Below are 18,320 nucleotides of genomic sequence, written 5' to 3' on the forward strand. Positions count from 1 at the left end.
TAGGTTTTGACTTTTTATCCAGTTTGCCATTCTGTGTCTTTTGATTGGGGTGTTTAGGCCATTTACATTCAATGTTAATATTGTTATGTGTGAATTTGATCTTGCCATTTTGTTACTGGCTGGTTTTCTTTCCCATTAGTTGACTCGTTTTTTTCATTGCATTTTTGGTCTTTGCCAACTGGTTTGCTTTTGCAGTGACTGGTATTTGTTCCTTTCCAAGCTTAGTGTTTCTTTCAGGAGCTCTTGTAGGGCAGGTCTGCTGGTGACAAAATCTCTCAGTAATTGCTTGTCTGTAAAGGATTTTATTTCTGCTTCACTTACAAAGCTTAGTTTGGCTGTATATGAGATTCTGGGCTGAAAGTTCTTTTCTTTAAGGATGTTGAATATAGGCCCCCACTCTCTTCTGGCTTGTAGGGTTTCTGCTGAGAGATCTGCTGTGAGTCTGATGGGCTTTCCTTTGTGGATGACCCAACCTTTCTCTCTGGCTGCCCTTAGCATTTTCTCCTTCATTTCAACCCTGGTGAATCTGACGATTATGTGCCTTGGGGTTGCTCTTCTTGAGGAATATCTTTGTGGAGTTCTCTGTATTTCTTGAATTTGAAATTTGGACTGCCTTGCTAGGCTTGGGAAGTTCTCCTGGATAATATCCTGGAGGATGTTTTCCAGCTTAGATTCATTCTCCCCATCATATTCAGGTACACTGATCAAGCGTAGATTAGGTCTTTTCACATAATCCCATATTTCTTGGAGGCTTTGTTCATTTCTTTTCACTATTTTTTCTCTTGTCTTGCCTTCTCTTTTTATTTCATTGAGTTGATCTTCAATCTCTGATATCCTTTCTTCTGCTTGATTGATTTGGCTATCAAAACTTGTGTTTGCTTCATGTAGTTCTTGTGCTGTGTTTTTCAACTCTGTCATTTATGTTCTTCTCTTAAGCTGGTTATTCTAGTTAGCATTTCGTCTAACTTTTTTCAAGGTTTTTGATTTCTTTGCATTGAGTTAGAACATGTTCCTTTAGCTCAGAAAAGTTTATCATCATCCACCTTCTGAAGCCTGTTTCTGTCAATTTGTTGCACTCCTTCTTGGTCAAGTTGTGATCCTGTGTTGTTGAGGAGTTGTGATCCCTTGAAGGAGAAGAGGTGTTCTAGTCTTTGATGGTTTCATCTTTTTTGCGCTGGTTTTTTCCTATCTTTGTGGATTTACCTGGCTGTGGTGTCAGTGAGCTGCTTGATGAGGTTGCTTGTCTGCCTGTGGAGGTGCTACTGGGTTTCTAGGGACTCCTTCAGATTACTAGGGAAGCTTCCTGTGTCCTTTTTGTTTATACTGGGAGATTAGGCCCTCCTCTTCGCCTCTTCCGCTGACTTGTAGGGGCTGCTGGGTTGTCAAGAACGCCTGTCCCGTTGCTACGTAGGCTTCCTGTGTTTTTTGTTAAAACATGTAGCACAGTCCTACCCCTCCAGTTGTAGGTTGTGCCCTTCCTCCACTGGGCTGGATCATTCAAGGTTCATCTCAGACTGTGGCACTGGCTGCACAACCCACTAGAGTCAGAGCTTCAGCCCTCTGGGATTTGTGGGGGAGGGTAGGGACCCGCCCAGCTGCACCTGGCCATCTCCCCCTTTCAGCTTCCTCTCTTTCCAGTCATGGGGTAGGGGCCTGCCCAGCTGCTCCTGCTTACAGCTCCCTCTCTTTCTGGGCAGGGGGAGGGGGTGATAGGTCAGTCTGCAGGCTCTCCCCACCGCCTTTTGGGCTTATATGACTGTTTAGGTCTGTGCGCCAATCTGGGACACCATCCTGGATTATTATTCAACTCCGCACTTGTAATTCCCGGTGCTTGACTGGCAAAGATCCCCTGTTTTGTGTATTGCTGAGGCTTTGGGGGAAGCGCTGTATCTGGATCAGAGTGCCAGAGGGGGAGCCTCCAACTCGCCAGTCAGATGCACTTCCTGGATGAAGCAGCACCCCTCCCTGCCTCAGTCTGCCCTGAGTGGGCTTTGCTCACCTTCGGACCAGGCCCATTGAAATGCACCTGGTACCTCTGTTGGAGCTAGGAGATCTCTGGATTTCTACATCTCTCTCGCTAGGTGTTGTGCGCTGGAGTTGTGTCTGTTCAGCCATCTTGGATCGTCCATTTGGCCATCTTGGATCCTCCTCAAACTCTTGATCTCCAGTGATCCACCTGCTTCAACTTCCCAAAGTGCTGGGATTACAGGCATGAGCCACTGCACTCAGAAATCATAACATTTTAAAGCCAGAATGGATCTTGGCGATTTAATTCACACTTTTTCTTTTAAAAATGAAGAAATGGAAGCCTAAAGAAGTTAAGTGATTTTTTTAAATCCACGAGCTGGAACTAGAACTGCAATCTCCAGAGAGGGTGCTGGGGAAATCAGCTCCCTTGGCCGGGAATTGATGAAAGCCCTGGCTTGTATCAGTTGCCAATTTCCATGGTCCCAATTCTCCCACCATGGGAGATTTCAAGCTGCCAACAGATTAACAACTTGCTCACAAAACTCCTAAAAAACTAACAATCTAAGAACATCTAAGTGGGCTCCCTTGTTAAATCCCCACCTCACCAAACTCCTTCTGCCTCTCGGCCCCAAGGTAAGTGCTTTCGAAGAATAACTGAATGAACCATGTCTACTCTTTTTGTACCACTATTACAAAGAAACCACGACAATCTCTCAAGGTTTTTATAAGCATATATAGCCTAAGAATTTAAGGAATCTTTTCTGCCATGCATTAATTCATATCTAACTTGAATAAATTACATCATTTGATGGGCTGAGCATCCTTCATCTGTGCTTTTGAAGAGGCAAAAAGCAACTTATTCGTCTTTTTTGACCTTTCCATCAGCAATGTCTGTTTTAGTCCTTTCTTTGAAGAACATTATGTTCTAAATGTTGTAAGAACATTAACAGGTGGATCAAGACCTTAGAGGCCTAAGCTTTTAGGCGAATATTCAAAAGTTCCGCTTCCCACATCATCTCCACCCATCCCCCTCATTTATACTTTAAAAAATTGAATGAGCTCCTTGAGATAGAATTAAACCTAGTCATTAAATCATAGTCATTGGCTTCCAAAAAATGTCTGAAATGTGTGTGGCTCCAGAATAAGAAGCTGAGGGATGGAGGAATCTTTCTCGTGTTGACTAAATATTTTTGTGTAGAGTTCAGAAGTTTCCAGTTAACCGACATTTGATTGCCAAGATTCTTCTCTTCTTTCTCCTATGCCAAAGGAAGTGGTCATCTCACTTTTATTGGATGCATTCTTTCTTTCGCAATTGTATCTATATCTTAGCTAATAAGAGTTTCATGCAATATTATTTAAATTTTGAATTTGTCCAGTAACTTACAAATCCATTTTCAGCAACATATGTTGGCAACCCACTAACGAGTGTCCAGTGGTCTGCAGGAGGCGTCCTTGGGGAAGAGAGGAAAGAAAATCATTGCAATATAGAGAAATACAATGTGTGCAAAAATAAAATGGCAACTGAAGCAGCAACTTCCCGTCAATACTCACGGAATCACTTTGATCTCTTCTTTTCCATGTAAAATGTAATCAATTATTTTATAAAAGTTGACTTCCTAAGAAAAAAAAGAGGATATTATGGGAGTAATGTTATTTCCCAAAGAAATCATTTTTCATTGGGGAACTTGTACTTTAAAACTCTTGCAAATAGAACTTTATTTCCCAACCACATTCTATTGTAACATAAATAATCAAACTACTTATATCTTGACTACAAACTTACAGTAAAACCAGAACTATTATTGGCTGTTTATCTACAGGCACAAAGCTAAAGTAAATTTTGTTTTTAAACAGTTTAATTGCCTCACACAGCTTTTGGGATGGAGGGAATCTTTAGCTACCAAATCATCAGAGAGTCTGTTTTTACTTTCAAGTGATGCCTTTTGTTGTCGAGAAATACCTGACATTAATAACTTCATTAGGACAAATCACATAATTTCTCAACTGCAGTCAGTTGTACATCATATATAGTGAGCCCATAACCTCCTTTCATCAGTGACTTATCTGAACAGGTTCCTCAGAAACAGGAAGTTACATTGCCAAAGGTGAAAGGGACTAGAGAATTATTCTCTCTGTTTCATGGGGAAGATGATGAACCTGAGGCCTAGACACATTCCATCCCTTTGACTTCTCTTTCCTGTGTGTTCTGAACACAGGGGTTTCTGCCCTCATGAAGTTTGCAGTCAAGGGGGAAAGTAAACCTAACCCAACCTTTCCTTGGAGATTCTAATCCCACATATCTGAAGAAGGGCCCAGGTACTTCTTTAAAATATTGTGCAGGTGGCTCCGATGCATTCCTGCCTGTTGAGAACCACTACTCTACCAAGCCCTGGCTTCATCGAAAAGGAAATGGAGAGGCTTAACAATGAGTTAAGGCAAGGGCCAGTCAGCTCTTGGGGCAGAGCTGGGGCTAGAACCTCAAACTCCTTGTGTAGTGCTGTTTCTACTACTCCAGGACTTCTCAGGCCAGTGCTCCTTCCTCTATGCACTGTGGCCTCTTAGTTTTAGCACCTGATACCACACACAGACAGCATCAAGGAAGACATTTGCACATACCCTGCCATCAGGTGTCTTTGGACCTTTATAAGGCTCTACTTCTCCAAGCTTGATTGGCCATTCATCATAGAATTCCTGGAGGCAATGAGATTTAAATGTCATTAAATACAATGTTCCATGACCTACCATATCTTATATGAATTTTATGTGTTTGTATATTTTATGTTAATCTACATAGTCCTGGAATTTTAGTGCTGAAAGATCTGTAATTCCCGACAATACTGCTTAGGAATTTTTGACAGTGAACAAACCACTTAACCTTTTAAATCTGTAAAATAGGGATAACAGTAGAATTTGTACTAAACAATTGTTGTGAGGATTAAATAAATAATACATAGCAAACATCTATCCTGGCACATAGTTCAAAGTACTCAATGTACAACAGTTCTTTCATAGATAATTCAGCTAAATCTGGTATGATTCAGAGGGTTGGCCAAGGTCACACAGAGTGGCCAAGTGTTGGTTGCTTTACCCAGCATCCATTCTCCTTTTTTCCCTGCTGGCATAACCTGATATGATGTGGGTATCAGGTGGTAATTTTCCATCAGACCAGAACCCATGAGTGTCCTACATGAGGTGCCTAGATCAGTTTGGGGGCAGGTATGCGGCCCAGCTCTGGACAATGAAGAAGGGGGAGAAGTCTGCTGAGGGACTCCTGGGGAAAGGTATTCCTCAGATGAAAGGGGATGAGAGTGACATTTGGAGGAAATGCCTCCCAGTTGTGTCATGACTGTGTGCCATGATTTGAGCGGCAACAGCCATCTTTCCACCATGGAGGAGGCCTCACCAACATGCTGCAAGTAGCAAGACCTTGCCAGGAAGAAGGAGAAGGCACCTGGACTTTGATGACTGCACCGATCTCTAAATCAACCAGTACTAGTGCTGCCCTACCTTGTTAAGGGGGAGACTAAACATCATATTGTTAGAGATGCTTTTAGCTCTGTCTGATGTTTCTTATAGCCAAAAGAATCCTAACCAACATACTCAGCTAGAAAGTCCCAGAACCAAGATCAGAGCCCAGCAATCCTAGTGCTTCATCCTATGTTTATCCACTTAAAACAATTACTCTGAAAAAAATAACTTCCAATCACATGGATATTAAAAAATATAAATAAGGCCAGGTGCAGTGGCTTATGCCTGTAATCCCAGCACTTTGAGAGGCTGAGGCAGGCAGAACACTTGAAGACAGGAGTTCGAGACCAGCCTGGCCTACATGATGAACCCCTGTCTCTACTAAAAATACAAAAAATGAGTGGGCATGTGGTACAGGCCTGTAATCCCAGCTACTGAGGCACGAGAATCGCTTGAACTGGGAGGCCAAGGTTGCAGTGAGCCAAGATCACGCCACTGCACTCCAGCCTGGTGAGAGTGAGACTCTGTCTCCGCCACCCAAAAAAAGAAAAGAAAAAATATATAAATAACATGGTATCATTAGTTATTTTGAACTAGAAGGTTACCAACAGAATTAAAGATGGGACAAGGGCATTATTGTGAATAATATTAAATGTTTCAATATTTCTACTTTAAAATAATTAAAATTTTTTAGACTACAAAGCTTCAAGTTGGTAAAGATAATATTGATTATGCACCTACTATGTAAATTCTAGACACCATATATAGTGTTTATAGATATATCTTACTGTGGTTGCTTCTAATATTTAGTAATTATGAATAAAGCTACCGTAAACATTTTGATATGTATTATTTATTTAATCCTCATAACAATTCTTTAGTACCAATTCTACTGTTATCCCTGTTTTACAGATTTAAAAGGTCAAGTAATTTGTTCACAGTCAAAAAATATATGTAAGATGTATATATAAACACCATATATATGTATATATATATATATATATATAATCTCTAATTGTCACAATCAATAAGAGAAATGTCCTCATTTTACAGATGAAGAAACCAAATATCAGGTATTTTAAAAGACTTGCTGACAAGAAGAACAAAGTCAAAGAGCTGACACTACCTGACTTTAAGATTTGACATAAAGCTGCAATAATCAAGACAGTGTGGTATTAATGAAAGAATGGACAAATGAATCAATGGAACAAACTGGAGAACCCAGAAATAGACCCTCACAAATATAGTCAACTTTGACAAAGGAGCAAAGGCAATAAACAAAGAATAGTCTTTTCAACAATTTGTGTTGGAACAACTGAATATCTACATGTAAAAAAAAGTGAATCTAGAGACAGAACTTGTACCTTTCACAAAAAAATAACTCGAAATGGATTATACATCTAAATGTAAAACACAAAAGTATAAAAATTCTAGGAGATGACATAGAAAATCTAGGTGAACTTGGGATTGATGAGACTTCATAGATACAACACCAAAAGCACAATCCATGAAAGAAAAAATACTGAAAAATTGGACTTCATTAAAATTAAAAAACTTCTGTTCTGTAGAAGACACTGTTAAGAGAAAGTATTTGCAAATCACATATTTGGTAAAAGACTTGGATTCATAATATACAAATAACTCTTATAATTGAATGATAAGAAAACATATCAAAAAGTGGGCAAAAGATCTGAGCAGATATCTCTCTAAGAAGATATACAGATGGCAAGTAAACATATGAGAAGATGCTCAACATCATATGTTATTGGGGAACTGCAAATTAAAACAACAATGAGATACCACGACTAATACCCTAAATACTGACAGTAGCGACTACTAATACCCAAAATACTGGCATTAACAACTCCTGGTGAGAACGTGCAGCTGGTAGACATGCAAAACAGTAAAGTCACTTTGGAAGATAGTCTGCCAGTTTCTTACACAGATCAATTAGTCTTACAATATAATCCAGCAATTGCCCTCTTTGGTATTTACCCAATTGAGCTGAAAACGTATAGACACACATAAACCTGCAGACAATGTTTATGGCAGCTTTATTCACAGTCACTAAATATTAGAAGCAACCAAGATACCCTTCAATAGGTGAATGTATAAACAAACTGCCATACAATGGAATATTATACAGTGATGAAAATAAATTAGCTATTGAGTCATCAAAAGACATGGAAGAAACTTAAATGCATATTTCAAAGTGAAAAGCCAATCTGAAAAAGCTACATACTGTCCAACTATATGGCATTCTGGAAAAGGAAAAACTATAGAAACAGTAAAAAAAAAAAAAAAAAAAAAAATTGGTGGCTACCAGGAGTTTGGACAGGGTGAGGGAAGGTTGAATATGTGAAGCAGAGGACTTCTAGGCACTGGAACTAGTCTGTTTGATACTGTAATAGCAGATATATGACATTACGCATTTGTCAAAACACGAACTGCACAAAGAGTGAACCCTAATGTAAACTATGGACTTTAGTTAATAATAATATATCGATAATGATTCATCACACCACACTAATCCAAGATGTTAATAACACGGAAACTGAGAGAAAGAGGAAACTCTGTACTTTCTAATCAATTTTTCTGTAAACTTAATACTACTCTAAAATTACAGTCTGTTAATTAATGTAAAAAGAAAACCAGACTTGCTGAAGACTCATGTTGCTAGGAAGCGGAAAAACCAAGATTCAAGCCATTTTTTTGCTCCAAGATACACACTTTTATCTCTGTTCTTGTGATCGATCATGACTAATCATTTACATAGTGTATCTATTTTTTTAAGGATCACATTTCCTTTGGTGTGTGTTTTATAGGTGATATTAGATGAGACAAAATGTACAGAACAATAAGAACCTTCTCCTTGGTCATGTCCAGCAGTCCAATGGAGTATCTTTCACAGTTCAGGTATGTTCTAACCGTGTAGAGTGCTTTGTGAAACTGTCGCTCAACATCTGTGAGTTCTTCAAATACTTTATTGGCTGACCACATAAGGATCTGAAAGTAGGTTTCAAAAACAAAACAGAATAAAGTATGCTATGGAGAGATGCAGCATTTGCCACAAGAAAACACAAGGTGCATCAGATAAAATGAATACATATCACTGGAAAATGCAATTCTGATTTTGAACATGTGTACGGCCGACAAACTAGTCAGATCCTCTAGGTAAGATGACGAGTAGACCTTTGCAAGGCTGTGGGTCTATGGGGAGAGGGAAACCATGATTGGTTCCTGTGTCTAAATGTTTTGGCTCCAAAGGGGAAGTGCCCTGAAACTGGATGCAGATATGGTCCCTGGGCAGAGAATCCGGTGTTGGTGGCCCACTGGCTCCTGCTGGCCCTCATGTGGAGAGAGCCACATCCTCCTTCCATGCATCCAGAGCTAGTTGGAGGTAATCTTACCTGGAGAGTTCGAGTGAGAAGGGACCTCCCTCTCAACCTCTACCCCTGCATTATACTGGTGGAGAAACTGAGGTCCAGAGAGTGGGCCAGACTCAGGTATCTTGGCTACCAATATTGTTCTTTCTTCCTCTGTCTCATGGAAGCAGGAATAACATGCTCCTCAAATTAATAGGTTTACTATGACCCAGGAGTTGCTACAAGCTTTATGTGAGAGCTAAGACAAATAATCACAACAACCATCTGAAGTAGGTACCATAATTGTCGTCACCATCTCATAGGCAGAAATGCCAGGGCCACTCGGGATCTAGACCGAAGAAAGCCAAGGCAGTTGTGCACACAGATGGAAGCTTGGGGTGCAGGGGAGTGTGGGTGGGGACAGCGGCAGGAAGATCATGAGAGGACACCTGGGACTGAAGTTTGGGGATCTGCTCCACATGGCTTAAACCCCCAGGAGGGATAGGAGGGGTCTGAATTTGTTGTGTCTGGGTGCCTTTGTCAGAATAGGTCAGCATGGAATGATTAATGTTGCCTTCCTTTTACCTGGCTTCTTCGGGACTCAATATTGTACATGTAGGTGGTATGATGAAGCTTTAGGATGATAGACACAAAGTTGAGGTATTTGGAAAAGACCTACAGGCAGCAGAGAAGAACAAGTTATAGTTGTGGCATCTTTTCTTAGGTTATACGACAACAAATAAATTTCCTGAGTCTCCAACCGGATGCCCAGGGTTAGCATTACCTCTTCATCCTGTTTGGAAAATTCAGATGCATTTACTTTGTTAAGTGCCATGATCACAGCAAGAACCTCCTTGCCCATCACGATCGGGGTTGCCAGCAGGTTCTTAGTGACATACCCAGTTTGCTTGTCCATGAAGTCAGAAAAATGATTGTTCTGAAAGAAATAGTCACACATTTGCCAAAGTGGCACAGAATCATAGAGTGGTAGATCTAGGGATGATGACAGATCATTCTCTCTCATTTAAATACTACCAGCAGATAACCAGGGCTCCAGTACAGTGGTCCCCAACCAACAATCCCACTCCACCTGCCATCCTATGACTGCATAGAATGGAATTTCCCATTTCAGAATAAGCACTTCCCACCTGAGCTATGGCCTATCTAGGTTAGGCTGAGGTTGGGCCAGAGGAAAAGAGGTGATGAGACAGCTAAGTGGAAAGGGAGGTGGTAAGAGGAAGAGGGGGAAGGCGCAGGGTTAGGATAGGCAGCAAGTGTGTACAGGGAAGGAGAGCACAGCTGGGAATACAGACACAGTTCCTAGAGCGCTTCTCTCTCATCGCAAAGGAAAAGCATGCACTTGAAACCATCAGCCCATATGTCCTAACATAAAGCCAAAATTCTCATTCCCCCCAGTTCCTTCAGTCTAGCCTACTTGAGGAAATCTGTGCTAACTGCTGGTGTGTCTCCTTCTATGCCTTTCTCTGTGCCTGAACAAAGAGTTTTCCTGTCTATTTTCTCTAAGATTTCCTTTTCTAATTGCTTATAATAGTTTCATCACTTAACAATGCCTTATGGACTTCCCTGAAGACCAATGCATATAGATGTGAACTCACCTCTCAGATTCGTGCACACTATTCCACCCTGCATGCTCTACGATCCACTCAATGGTCCTGTACTGACTCTGCCTGTTTAGTTTTCCCCACTACCAACAATACTGCACTAATCCTTCTTACATCTATTTTTATGTGACAGATTCCCCAAAAAGGAAATCCCTTTTGCTGGATCAACAGGAACATGCACTTTTTTATTACATATATTACTTTGATGGAAGGTTCACACTCTGAGGCTGGGCACCATTGTTCACGCCTGTAATCCCAGCCCTTTGGGAGGCTGAGGCAGGCGGATCCCCTGAGGTCAGCAGTTTGAGACCATCCTGGCCAACTTGATAAAACCCTGTCTCTACTAAAAATATAAAAATTAGCCAAGCATGGTGGCACACGCCTGTAGTCTCAGCTACTCGGGAGGATGAGGCAGGAGAGTCTCTTGAACCCAGGATGTGGAGGTTGCCGTAAGCTGAGATCATGCCATTATACTCTAGCCTGGGCAACAAGAGTGAAACTCTGTCTCAAAAAAAAGAAAAAGAAAAAGAAAGGTTCATATGCTTACTTCCACTGACCCTGTGTGAGAGGACTGAGGACTACCCTCATGCCAGCATCAGATGCTTATCAGGTTTTTAATGTTCTACCAAACTTATGTCTTTCATTCCTATTCTTCCTTTCTTTGGGAGAGAAGAAAGTGGATCTTCCCAGATTCAGGCCTCATAGAGTAGATTCGAGAAATGATTTTAATCCACTGGCCACGGCAGAGGCTGAATGATGAGTCTAGAGAAGCGCACAAATGGAAGGGCTTGAGAAAAAGGTCGAGGAAGGCAATGATCTTATTAGCTATCATTTCAGAGAATAGCCGCTCAAGGTGGGTTTAGACCCAGCCTTCCTTGGGTCATGACATTCTTCCCTTTGAACCTAGGACTTCTTCAATTAGAACTGCACCTTCAGCCTTAACTCTGAGACTTGTTGGCCAAAATTAGTGTGGTATTCCTTCCACGGTTGTATTCTTTTCATTTCCCTGTGTTGGCAGTGCTTCTAAAAGCCACACAAACCCTGGAGACTGGATTCTGTCTGGGTTCCCAAAGTAAAACATGTGAGAATTTTCTGTGTGTCATTTCCAGGCCAGAGTTTCCACCAGGGAACAAGGGCTGGTTGACCAATAGAACTCACAGTGTGCAAATGAGATTAGCAGTCCTGAGACATGCCTCAGAATCACCAGCAGATTAATGGAGCAGATGCACTGAATCCTAAGCGCCTCCAGTGGAGCCTGTACTTTTAAGTGGCACAGGTCATTCTTAGGCTCAATCCAATGGGGAATCACCCCTGCGGAGGATCGCCAGCAATGGTACCGCTCTCAGAGGAAATGTGGGATGTAAAGGGGATGAATGCAGCCCCTCACCCAGACCTCTTCCATACCTTTCTCAAAGTGGAAACACACAAACCAACTATTTATTTAGGCATTAACATTGCATAAAGGCAAGAAATGTTTTGGAGTCAGACTTTCTTGGCTAAAACTGGCCCCCAATGTACTAGCTGTATGGTTCCAGGCATGTTACTTATCCTATGTGTCTTTGTTTTCTAATCTGAAAATAGGGATAATGCTTCCATCTACTGCCTAGAATCCCTGATGTGGAGACACAATAAATAGCACAGGCAGAGCACTTAGAAAAGTGTCTGGCACATAGTAGATATTCAGTAAGTACTGGGAAGAGAAAGTCAGTGCTTTTCTAGGCTTTCCTCAATGAAAAGTAGTTGTTTTGCAATTACCATTTTGCTTCTAGTTTTAATTTTTCTAGATAATTCAAATCACTGAAGAAATCAGATGCCCATAGCTGGATGTAGGCCTGCCATACCGGGGAGCAGCCTTCCTTCTGAGGGCCAGCACACTGCCTCACGCCACCAACAATCACATTTCTTTCCTATCCATTTTATCTGTTACTTCTGTTTCCCCATAGCATTTTCACCCTCAGACCAAAGTGTCTGCAAGCTTTGTTAGATTCTTTCTCTTAATCCACTGCTTATCTAGACCAGCTCCCATTGTTTCCCTTCTACCCTGTTATCCATGCAGGTCACGTCATCTTTATTTACACAGCCTGGACACTAAAGGAATAATCGAAATACCAGAACCATGCACCATGGGATGAAGTTAAGCAGGACTTTTTTTGTTTGTTTGTTTGAGATGGAGTTTCGCTCTTGTTGTCCAGGCTAGAGTGCAATGGTGTGATCTCGGCTTACTGCACCCTCGGCCTTCTGGGTTCAAGGGATTCTCCTGCCTCAGCCTCACGAGTAGCTGGAATTACAGGCACCTGCCACCACACCTGGCTAATTTTTTATTTTTAGTAGAGACGGGGTTTTGCCATGTTGGCCAGGGTGGTCTCAAACTCCTGACATCAGGTGATCCGCCCGCCTCAACCTCCCAAAGTGCTGGGATTACAGGCGTGAGCCACCATGCCTGGCCAGCAGCACTTCTTTGCAAACACATTTCACTCTGCAGCTTCAAACCTAATGCCATTTTATTCCAGATTCTAAACACAAGGAAATGTTCTTAAGTTCAATGGACTGTTTTGAGAAAATGGCTTGTACGTTTCAAAATTTAATATTTGCTTATTATTACATCTGAAAGCCCTAGATAAACCAGCCATCAAGATATAGGACAGGGGAAGGGAGGGGTTTTTGTGTTTTGTTTCCACTAGCTCAAAAAATCCTTAGTGAAGTTTCTTTATGTAAATCCTGTGTGTATCCCTTGATGGTTTTTCAGAGAAGCCCTTGAAGGCAGCTGGAGAACATTGTTTAGAGCAACAGGAGGCCTGATCCCTCATCAGATGTCAGTATTGCTAAATCCTGATGACACACCCTTAACCCTTGAGATCCAAGGCAGAAGTAGAGGAGGGACGGAAGAGAGAGGAAGAGGGACTTTTTTTTTTTTGAGATGGAGTTTCCCTCTTGTTGACCAGGCTGGAGTGCAATGGCACACTCTCTGCCTCCCGAGTAGCTGGGATTACAGGCATGTGCCACCACGCCTGGCTAATTTTGTATTTTTTAGTAGAGACGGGGTTTCTCCATGTTGGTCAGGCTGGTCTCAAACTCCTGACCTCAGGTGATCTGCCTGCCTCAGCCTCCCAAAGTGCTGGGATTACAGGCATGAGCCACTGTGCCCAGCTGGAAGGAGGACTTTTTTTTTTTTTTTGAGATGGAGTCTCGTCCCTGTTGCCCAGGCTGGAGTGCAATGGCATGATCTCGGCTCACTGCAATATCCATCCGGAAGGAGGACTTTTAAATCATAGTCAGAATCAGAATCACCCATAGTTCACGAACAACTTTCCCAAAAGAGAAAGAAACAACTTTGAGGGTATCTCTCAGTTTCCTGTTGTTAAAAGTCTTCCTCCCTTCAACTTGTTTTAAATCAGGCAATAATCACTGACCCTTTTTTGGCCAACCACACTCAGCTCCTATAGCCCCAACTGGTACAATGACAATATTATCACAGCTATCATTTACTGAGCATCTACTATGAGCCAGGTCCTTCATATACATTTAATCTGTACATTTGCTCATCTCCATTTTTTAGGGGTAGAAACTCCATCATACACTTACTAAGTCACAGACATGGATCTGCACCCAGGTCTGTCTAATGCCAAAGGCCTCTCCCTATACCAAGTGGCTTCCCTGTTACCTTCATGGGCCCTCCAAGGTTGGGAGTATGTACCTTTGTCCAGGTGTGAGAAGGTGTGAGAAGTCTTTTCCTCACCTGCTCCCACACTGCTAAGCAGAGAAAAATTGTATGTGGTCAGGGGTGTGGTAGAAAGAGAGAGGCCTCCAAAGGGTCCACCCACCTCAGCCTCCCAAAGTGCTGAGATTACAGGCATGAGCCACCGCGCTTGGCCAGCAGCACTTCTTTGCAAACACATTTCACTCTGTGACTTCAAACTTAATGCCATTTTATTCCAGATTCTAAACACAAGGAAATGTTCTTAAGTTTAATGAACTGTTTACCCAAGGTTTACCCATCCCTTCTTTAAAAAAGTCTTTCAAACAAATTCCTGAATTAACCTGAATTATTGCCCCCAGCCCTGCCACATCCTGCCCACCTGACTTTGAATGACTCCTCTGTTATAGGCTGGAAATTAAAAATGCAATCCTTATCAGAGAATGTTTTTTAAATTGCCAAGTGCAATGAAAAGAGGAAGAATTAATCAGATATTTCATTTAAAACTTTGGTTTCTACTTCCTTTCCCGTTGTAAATCTTACTGCAGCGGCTAAAGTATGGTGAAACTGCAGGGGTGTAAGGTAGCCAAACAGAGCGCTGAACACGTACTCAGCTACCTCCATTCCAACCCTTCTCATCCACAGGCACGTACCGTGACCCAGGGGAGATACAATGCCTGTGGCCTCAACTTCCTGTCCACCGTAGGACAGAGTCAGGCTAAAGACTTGATAAGTCCCTTCCATCTCTAATATTCCACAGTTGATTTGAAATGCACTTCCTCCTCCTGTATCTGCTCACCCAACAGACCAGTGGTTTTCAACATTGGCTGCATATGAGAAGTGCCTGGGGGAGCTTTTTAAAAATACTAATGTCGGGGCCAGGCACGATGGCTCACGCCTGTAATCCCAGCACTTTGGGAGGCCGAAGTAGGTGGATCACCTGAGATCAGAAGTTTGGTGCCTAGCCAACATGGTGGAACCTTGTTTCTACTAAAACTACAAAAATTAGCCAGACATGGTGACACATACCTGTAGTCCCAGCTCCTCAGGAAGCTGAGGTGGGAGAATTGCTTGAACCCGGGAGGCAGAGGTTGCAGTGAGCCAAGATTGCGCCACTGCACTCCAGCCTGGGCGATGGAGTGAGACTGTCTCAAAACTAGCTAAATAAATAAATAATAAAATAAAAATAAAAATACTAATGCCTGAATTCTAACCTTTAAGAGTCTGCTGTAACAATAAAGCCAGAAATATGGTTTCATGGATTGTGTTTGGGTTTTTTTTGTTTGTTTTTGAAAAAGGGTTTCATTCTGTCATCCAGGCTGGAGCGCAGTATGTGAACTTAGCTCACTGTAGCCTCAGCCTCCCAGGCTCAAGCCATCCTCCCACCTCAGCCTTCCAAGTAGCTAGGACTCCAGGCACACACCACCATGACCGGCCAATTTTTGTATTTTTGTATTTGTTGGTCAGGCTGGCCTCTTAACTCCTGGGCTTAAGCCATCCACCCGCTTTGGCCTCCCAAAGTGCTGGGATTACAGGCGTGAGCCACTGCACCCAGCTTAATGTGGTTTTATTGTGCAGCCAGAGTTGAAAATCCCCTCTCTAGTGGGAAAAAATGTAAAGAAGCAGTTGAAATGAAGAGTCAATGAGGCTCCTGTCTCCTGTGAGCACAGAACTGTATCTGTCTTCAACACACATTTCTGAGTCCCACCCAGAATAGCCAGGAGCCCTCCAGAGAAGAGAGGAGAGACTCCCCACTCCCAGATGAAGTGTTCCGTCCATGCTCTGATGCCCACCATGGACAGCCACAGACCAAAACCACCTCCAAGCAGCTCCACGCTATCATTCCCTCCTCACCACGGAGAACTGGGCTCATTAGAGCATAACAGCAGAATCACTTTACCCATCTCTTCTTTAAAAGCCTTTCAAAAAGATTCCTGAATGCCACTTTTTAAAGTTTGATGTCGTAGTGGAAATGGGCTCAGCTGGAGACCTTCAAGGAGCATATTCCCATGAGAAACCCTCAGGATGTGCGGACATTGCCTTCCAGCTGGTTGTCTAGAGAACTTTGCCCTAAGGACAAGCATCTGTTTAGTCACCTGAAGCAGACACAGTCAGCTTCAAAAGCAAACTCAGCCCAGCTCAAACTCACTGAAGGGAGGAATTATTCGGGACTGAAGGCCATGCCCGGCCCCATGGTAATCCTTGCACCTGAGCGGTGTCCTGTGGCTGTTTGCAGGGAGTTGCCCATGTTTGACGACTTCCATACCTCTTGGGTCCGTGTGACCCTCTCCCTATAATCAGCTTCAGGAGGCATTTAGGGGATTATCCTCCTGCCTCTCCAGCTGCCCTATTCACCCCTGCACAGAAAGCATTTCACAGGCTGTTCCCATTCAACTCTGTTCCATCATAATCCACTTCTCCCTTTTTGTTAATGGTAAACTGTAATAATGGAACACATGTGTAGAAAAGGAGCTGCCAGGAGAATCTCTAAGTTGGTACCCTTGATTATTGCTGAGGGGAGGGATGATGGGTGATTAGCATTTCCTCCTTTTGTTTATTTGTATCTTATAATTTTAAAAAAATGAACATGTACTGTAATGGTAAGAAGAAAGTTTTTCTGTATCTATAAGTGGCATCTCAATGCCTTGTGTTTGTGCAGTATGCTGTTGATCCTCAAGAGGGTCCAAATGTCCCACTTACATGATTGGAATTCCTTCTTGAAAGGTCTGGGTCATGGAGCAGTGGGAGTGGTCAACTGCACTTAACTCTCACCTAAATTCACATATGTAATGAATTCCAAATTCGAACCCCTGAACTTCCAAATGGCATTATTTTTTCTTTTTGTACAATTGGTCCTTAGATGAAAGAATTGGTTTATGAGCAAATCCATCCAAAAAACATGAATGTTTTCAAACAACTGTGAATGAGGGGCACGGGGCACAGTTCACAGGTCTTGCCATCTGGGCACGTTGGCCCATTTCCCTGGTGGGGCGGTTTGTTTTGCTGGTGTTGCTGAGAAGGAAAGTTCCCCCAGATCACTGGAGGAGGCATAAGGGAGGGGTGTGGAATGCACCAGGTCCAGGTAGGATGGCTTGATAAAATGCCAGACATTACATGGGACATACTTACACTTCAGAAAACAAGAATTCATTGTTTTTCTAAAATTCAGGTTCAACTGGGCAACTTGAAATTTCATTTGCTACATTTGGTAACGCTAGGCTGGGGTGATCCTCTTCCCTGCCACCCACATTCCCCCGGTTATTGCCAAACTAATACCACAAGGACAGCACCATTTCTCTTTCCCATTGGTCCCTCCCTGACCCCACCAAGACCTCTGCCCCACTGTCATTAGGCCACCTACCTTTTTCACATCTGGGACATTATGCGTTTTCTTCGTGTGAGCAGCCCAACCCACTATCCCAATGTCCAATGGAAACACAACTTCTTTGTCAGGGCCCACCAGGTTGTCCTCAAACTTGGAGGTGGGGGTGACGTCCAGCAGCCTGGAAGCCACCTCAGGTGTGCCGTTCCGGGCCCGGCACAGGAACATGCTGCAGCGGTCAGCCTGGAGCAGGTGGGCCAGCCTCTGCAGGGCCCTGTGAACCCCCTGCTCCGGGGTGCCCCCCTCCTCCTGCACGGTCCACAGCAGCTCCAAGCACAGGGCCGACTCCTCCACCTGGGTCAGCTCCGGAAAGGACATGCTGGACTGGACTGGCACCTGGCTGTTCTTGAAGATTTCTCCCAGCACCTCCACCCGCAGCTTCTTGTCAAAGTACTCCTTGGCAAACTGAGGGTTCTCCTCCAGGTATTTCTCCACGGCATCTTGGTTGATGTCACCCATGGTGCAGCTGGCTCTGCTGCTGTTGTTCAGAAGGACAACTTTCAGAGCACTACCTGAGGCGGAGTGATGAGAAGGAAATACATCCTGGTGGAAATTACTGAGGAAACCGTCAATGGTCCCTCATAGGACTTTCAAAGGTCAAGCAGAAAGCAGAGATTTCAAATGCCTGTAACTCTTGGGATGTGACAGAAGGCCCTGGCTTAGGTTGGCTTCAGGAAGCAGAGGATTAAAGAGTTCTTCAGGACACTAAATCCCTGAGCATTAGTAGCTCATAAGTCCCCAGTGAATCCTCAGAGCACCTTAGATCAGCCAGCAAGCAGCAAGCTTCAGTGTCCATTCCAGAAAAATAACTGAATGTCGGC

General features: G+C 43.0%; 1 protein-coding gene across 3 annotated transcripts in view; it reads right to left on the reverse strand.

Moving 5' to 3' along the window:
• Nucleotides 1–18,320, reverse strand: part of PDE6C (phosphodiesterase 6C) — a 62,141-nt gene extending 43,821 nt beyond the window's left edge. For 2 of the 3 annotated variants that reach the window (XR_004258969.1, XM_032245493.1), the window contains exons 1-7: nucleotides 17,479–18,320; nucleotides 9,586–9,738; nucleotides 9,387–9,476; nucleotides 8,302–8,442; nucleotides 4,585–4,659; nucleotides 3,520–3,584; nucleotides 3,353–3,419 (exon numbers count right to left, since the gene is read on the reverse strand). Coding sequence is in view for 2 of the 3 variants with exons in the window: in XM_032245493.1 (XP_032101384.1) it covers nucleotides 3,353–3,419; nucleotides 3,520–3,584; nucleotides 4,585–4,659; nucleotides 8,302–8,442; nucleotides 9,387–9,476; nucleotides 9,586–9,738; nucleotides 17,479–17,958 (1,071 nt within the window). In the remaining variant the exon portion in view is untranslated. Of the gene's footprint in view, nucleotides 1–3,352; nucleotides 3,420–3,519; nucleotides 3,585–4,584; nucleotides 4,660–8,301; nucleotides 8,443–9,386; nucleotides 9,477–9,585; nucleotides 9,739–16,301; nucleotides 16,392–17,478 lie in introns of those variants that run through there. The other variant, XM_032245494.1, reaches the window with a different exon arrangement.

The sequence above is a fragment of the Sapajus apella genome, unplaced genomic scaffold, assembly GCF_009761245.1.
Source record: "Sapajus apella isolate SASKATOON/1434 unplaced genomic scaffold, GSC_monkey_1.0 scaffold58, whole genome shotgun sequence".
Taxonomy (NCBI): Eukaryota; Metazoa; Chordata; class Mammalia; order Primates; family Cebidae; genus Sapajus; species Sapajus apella.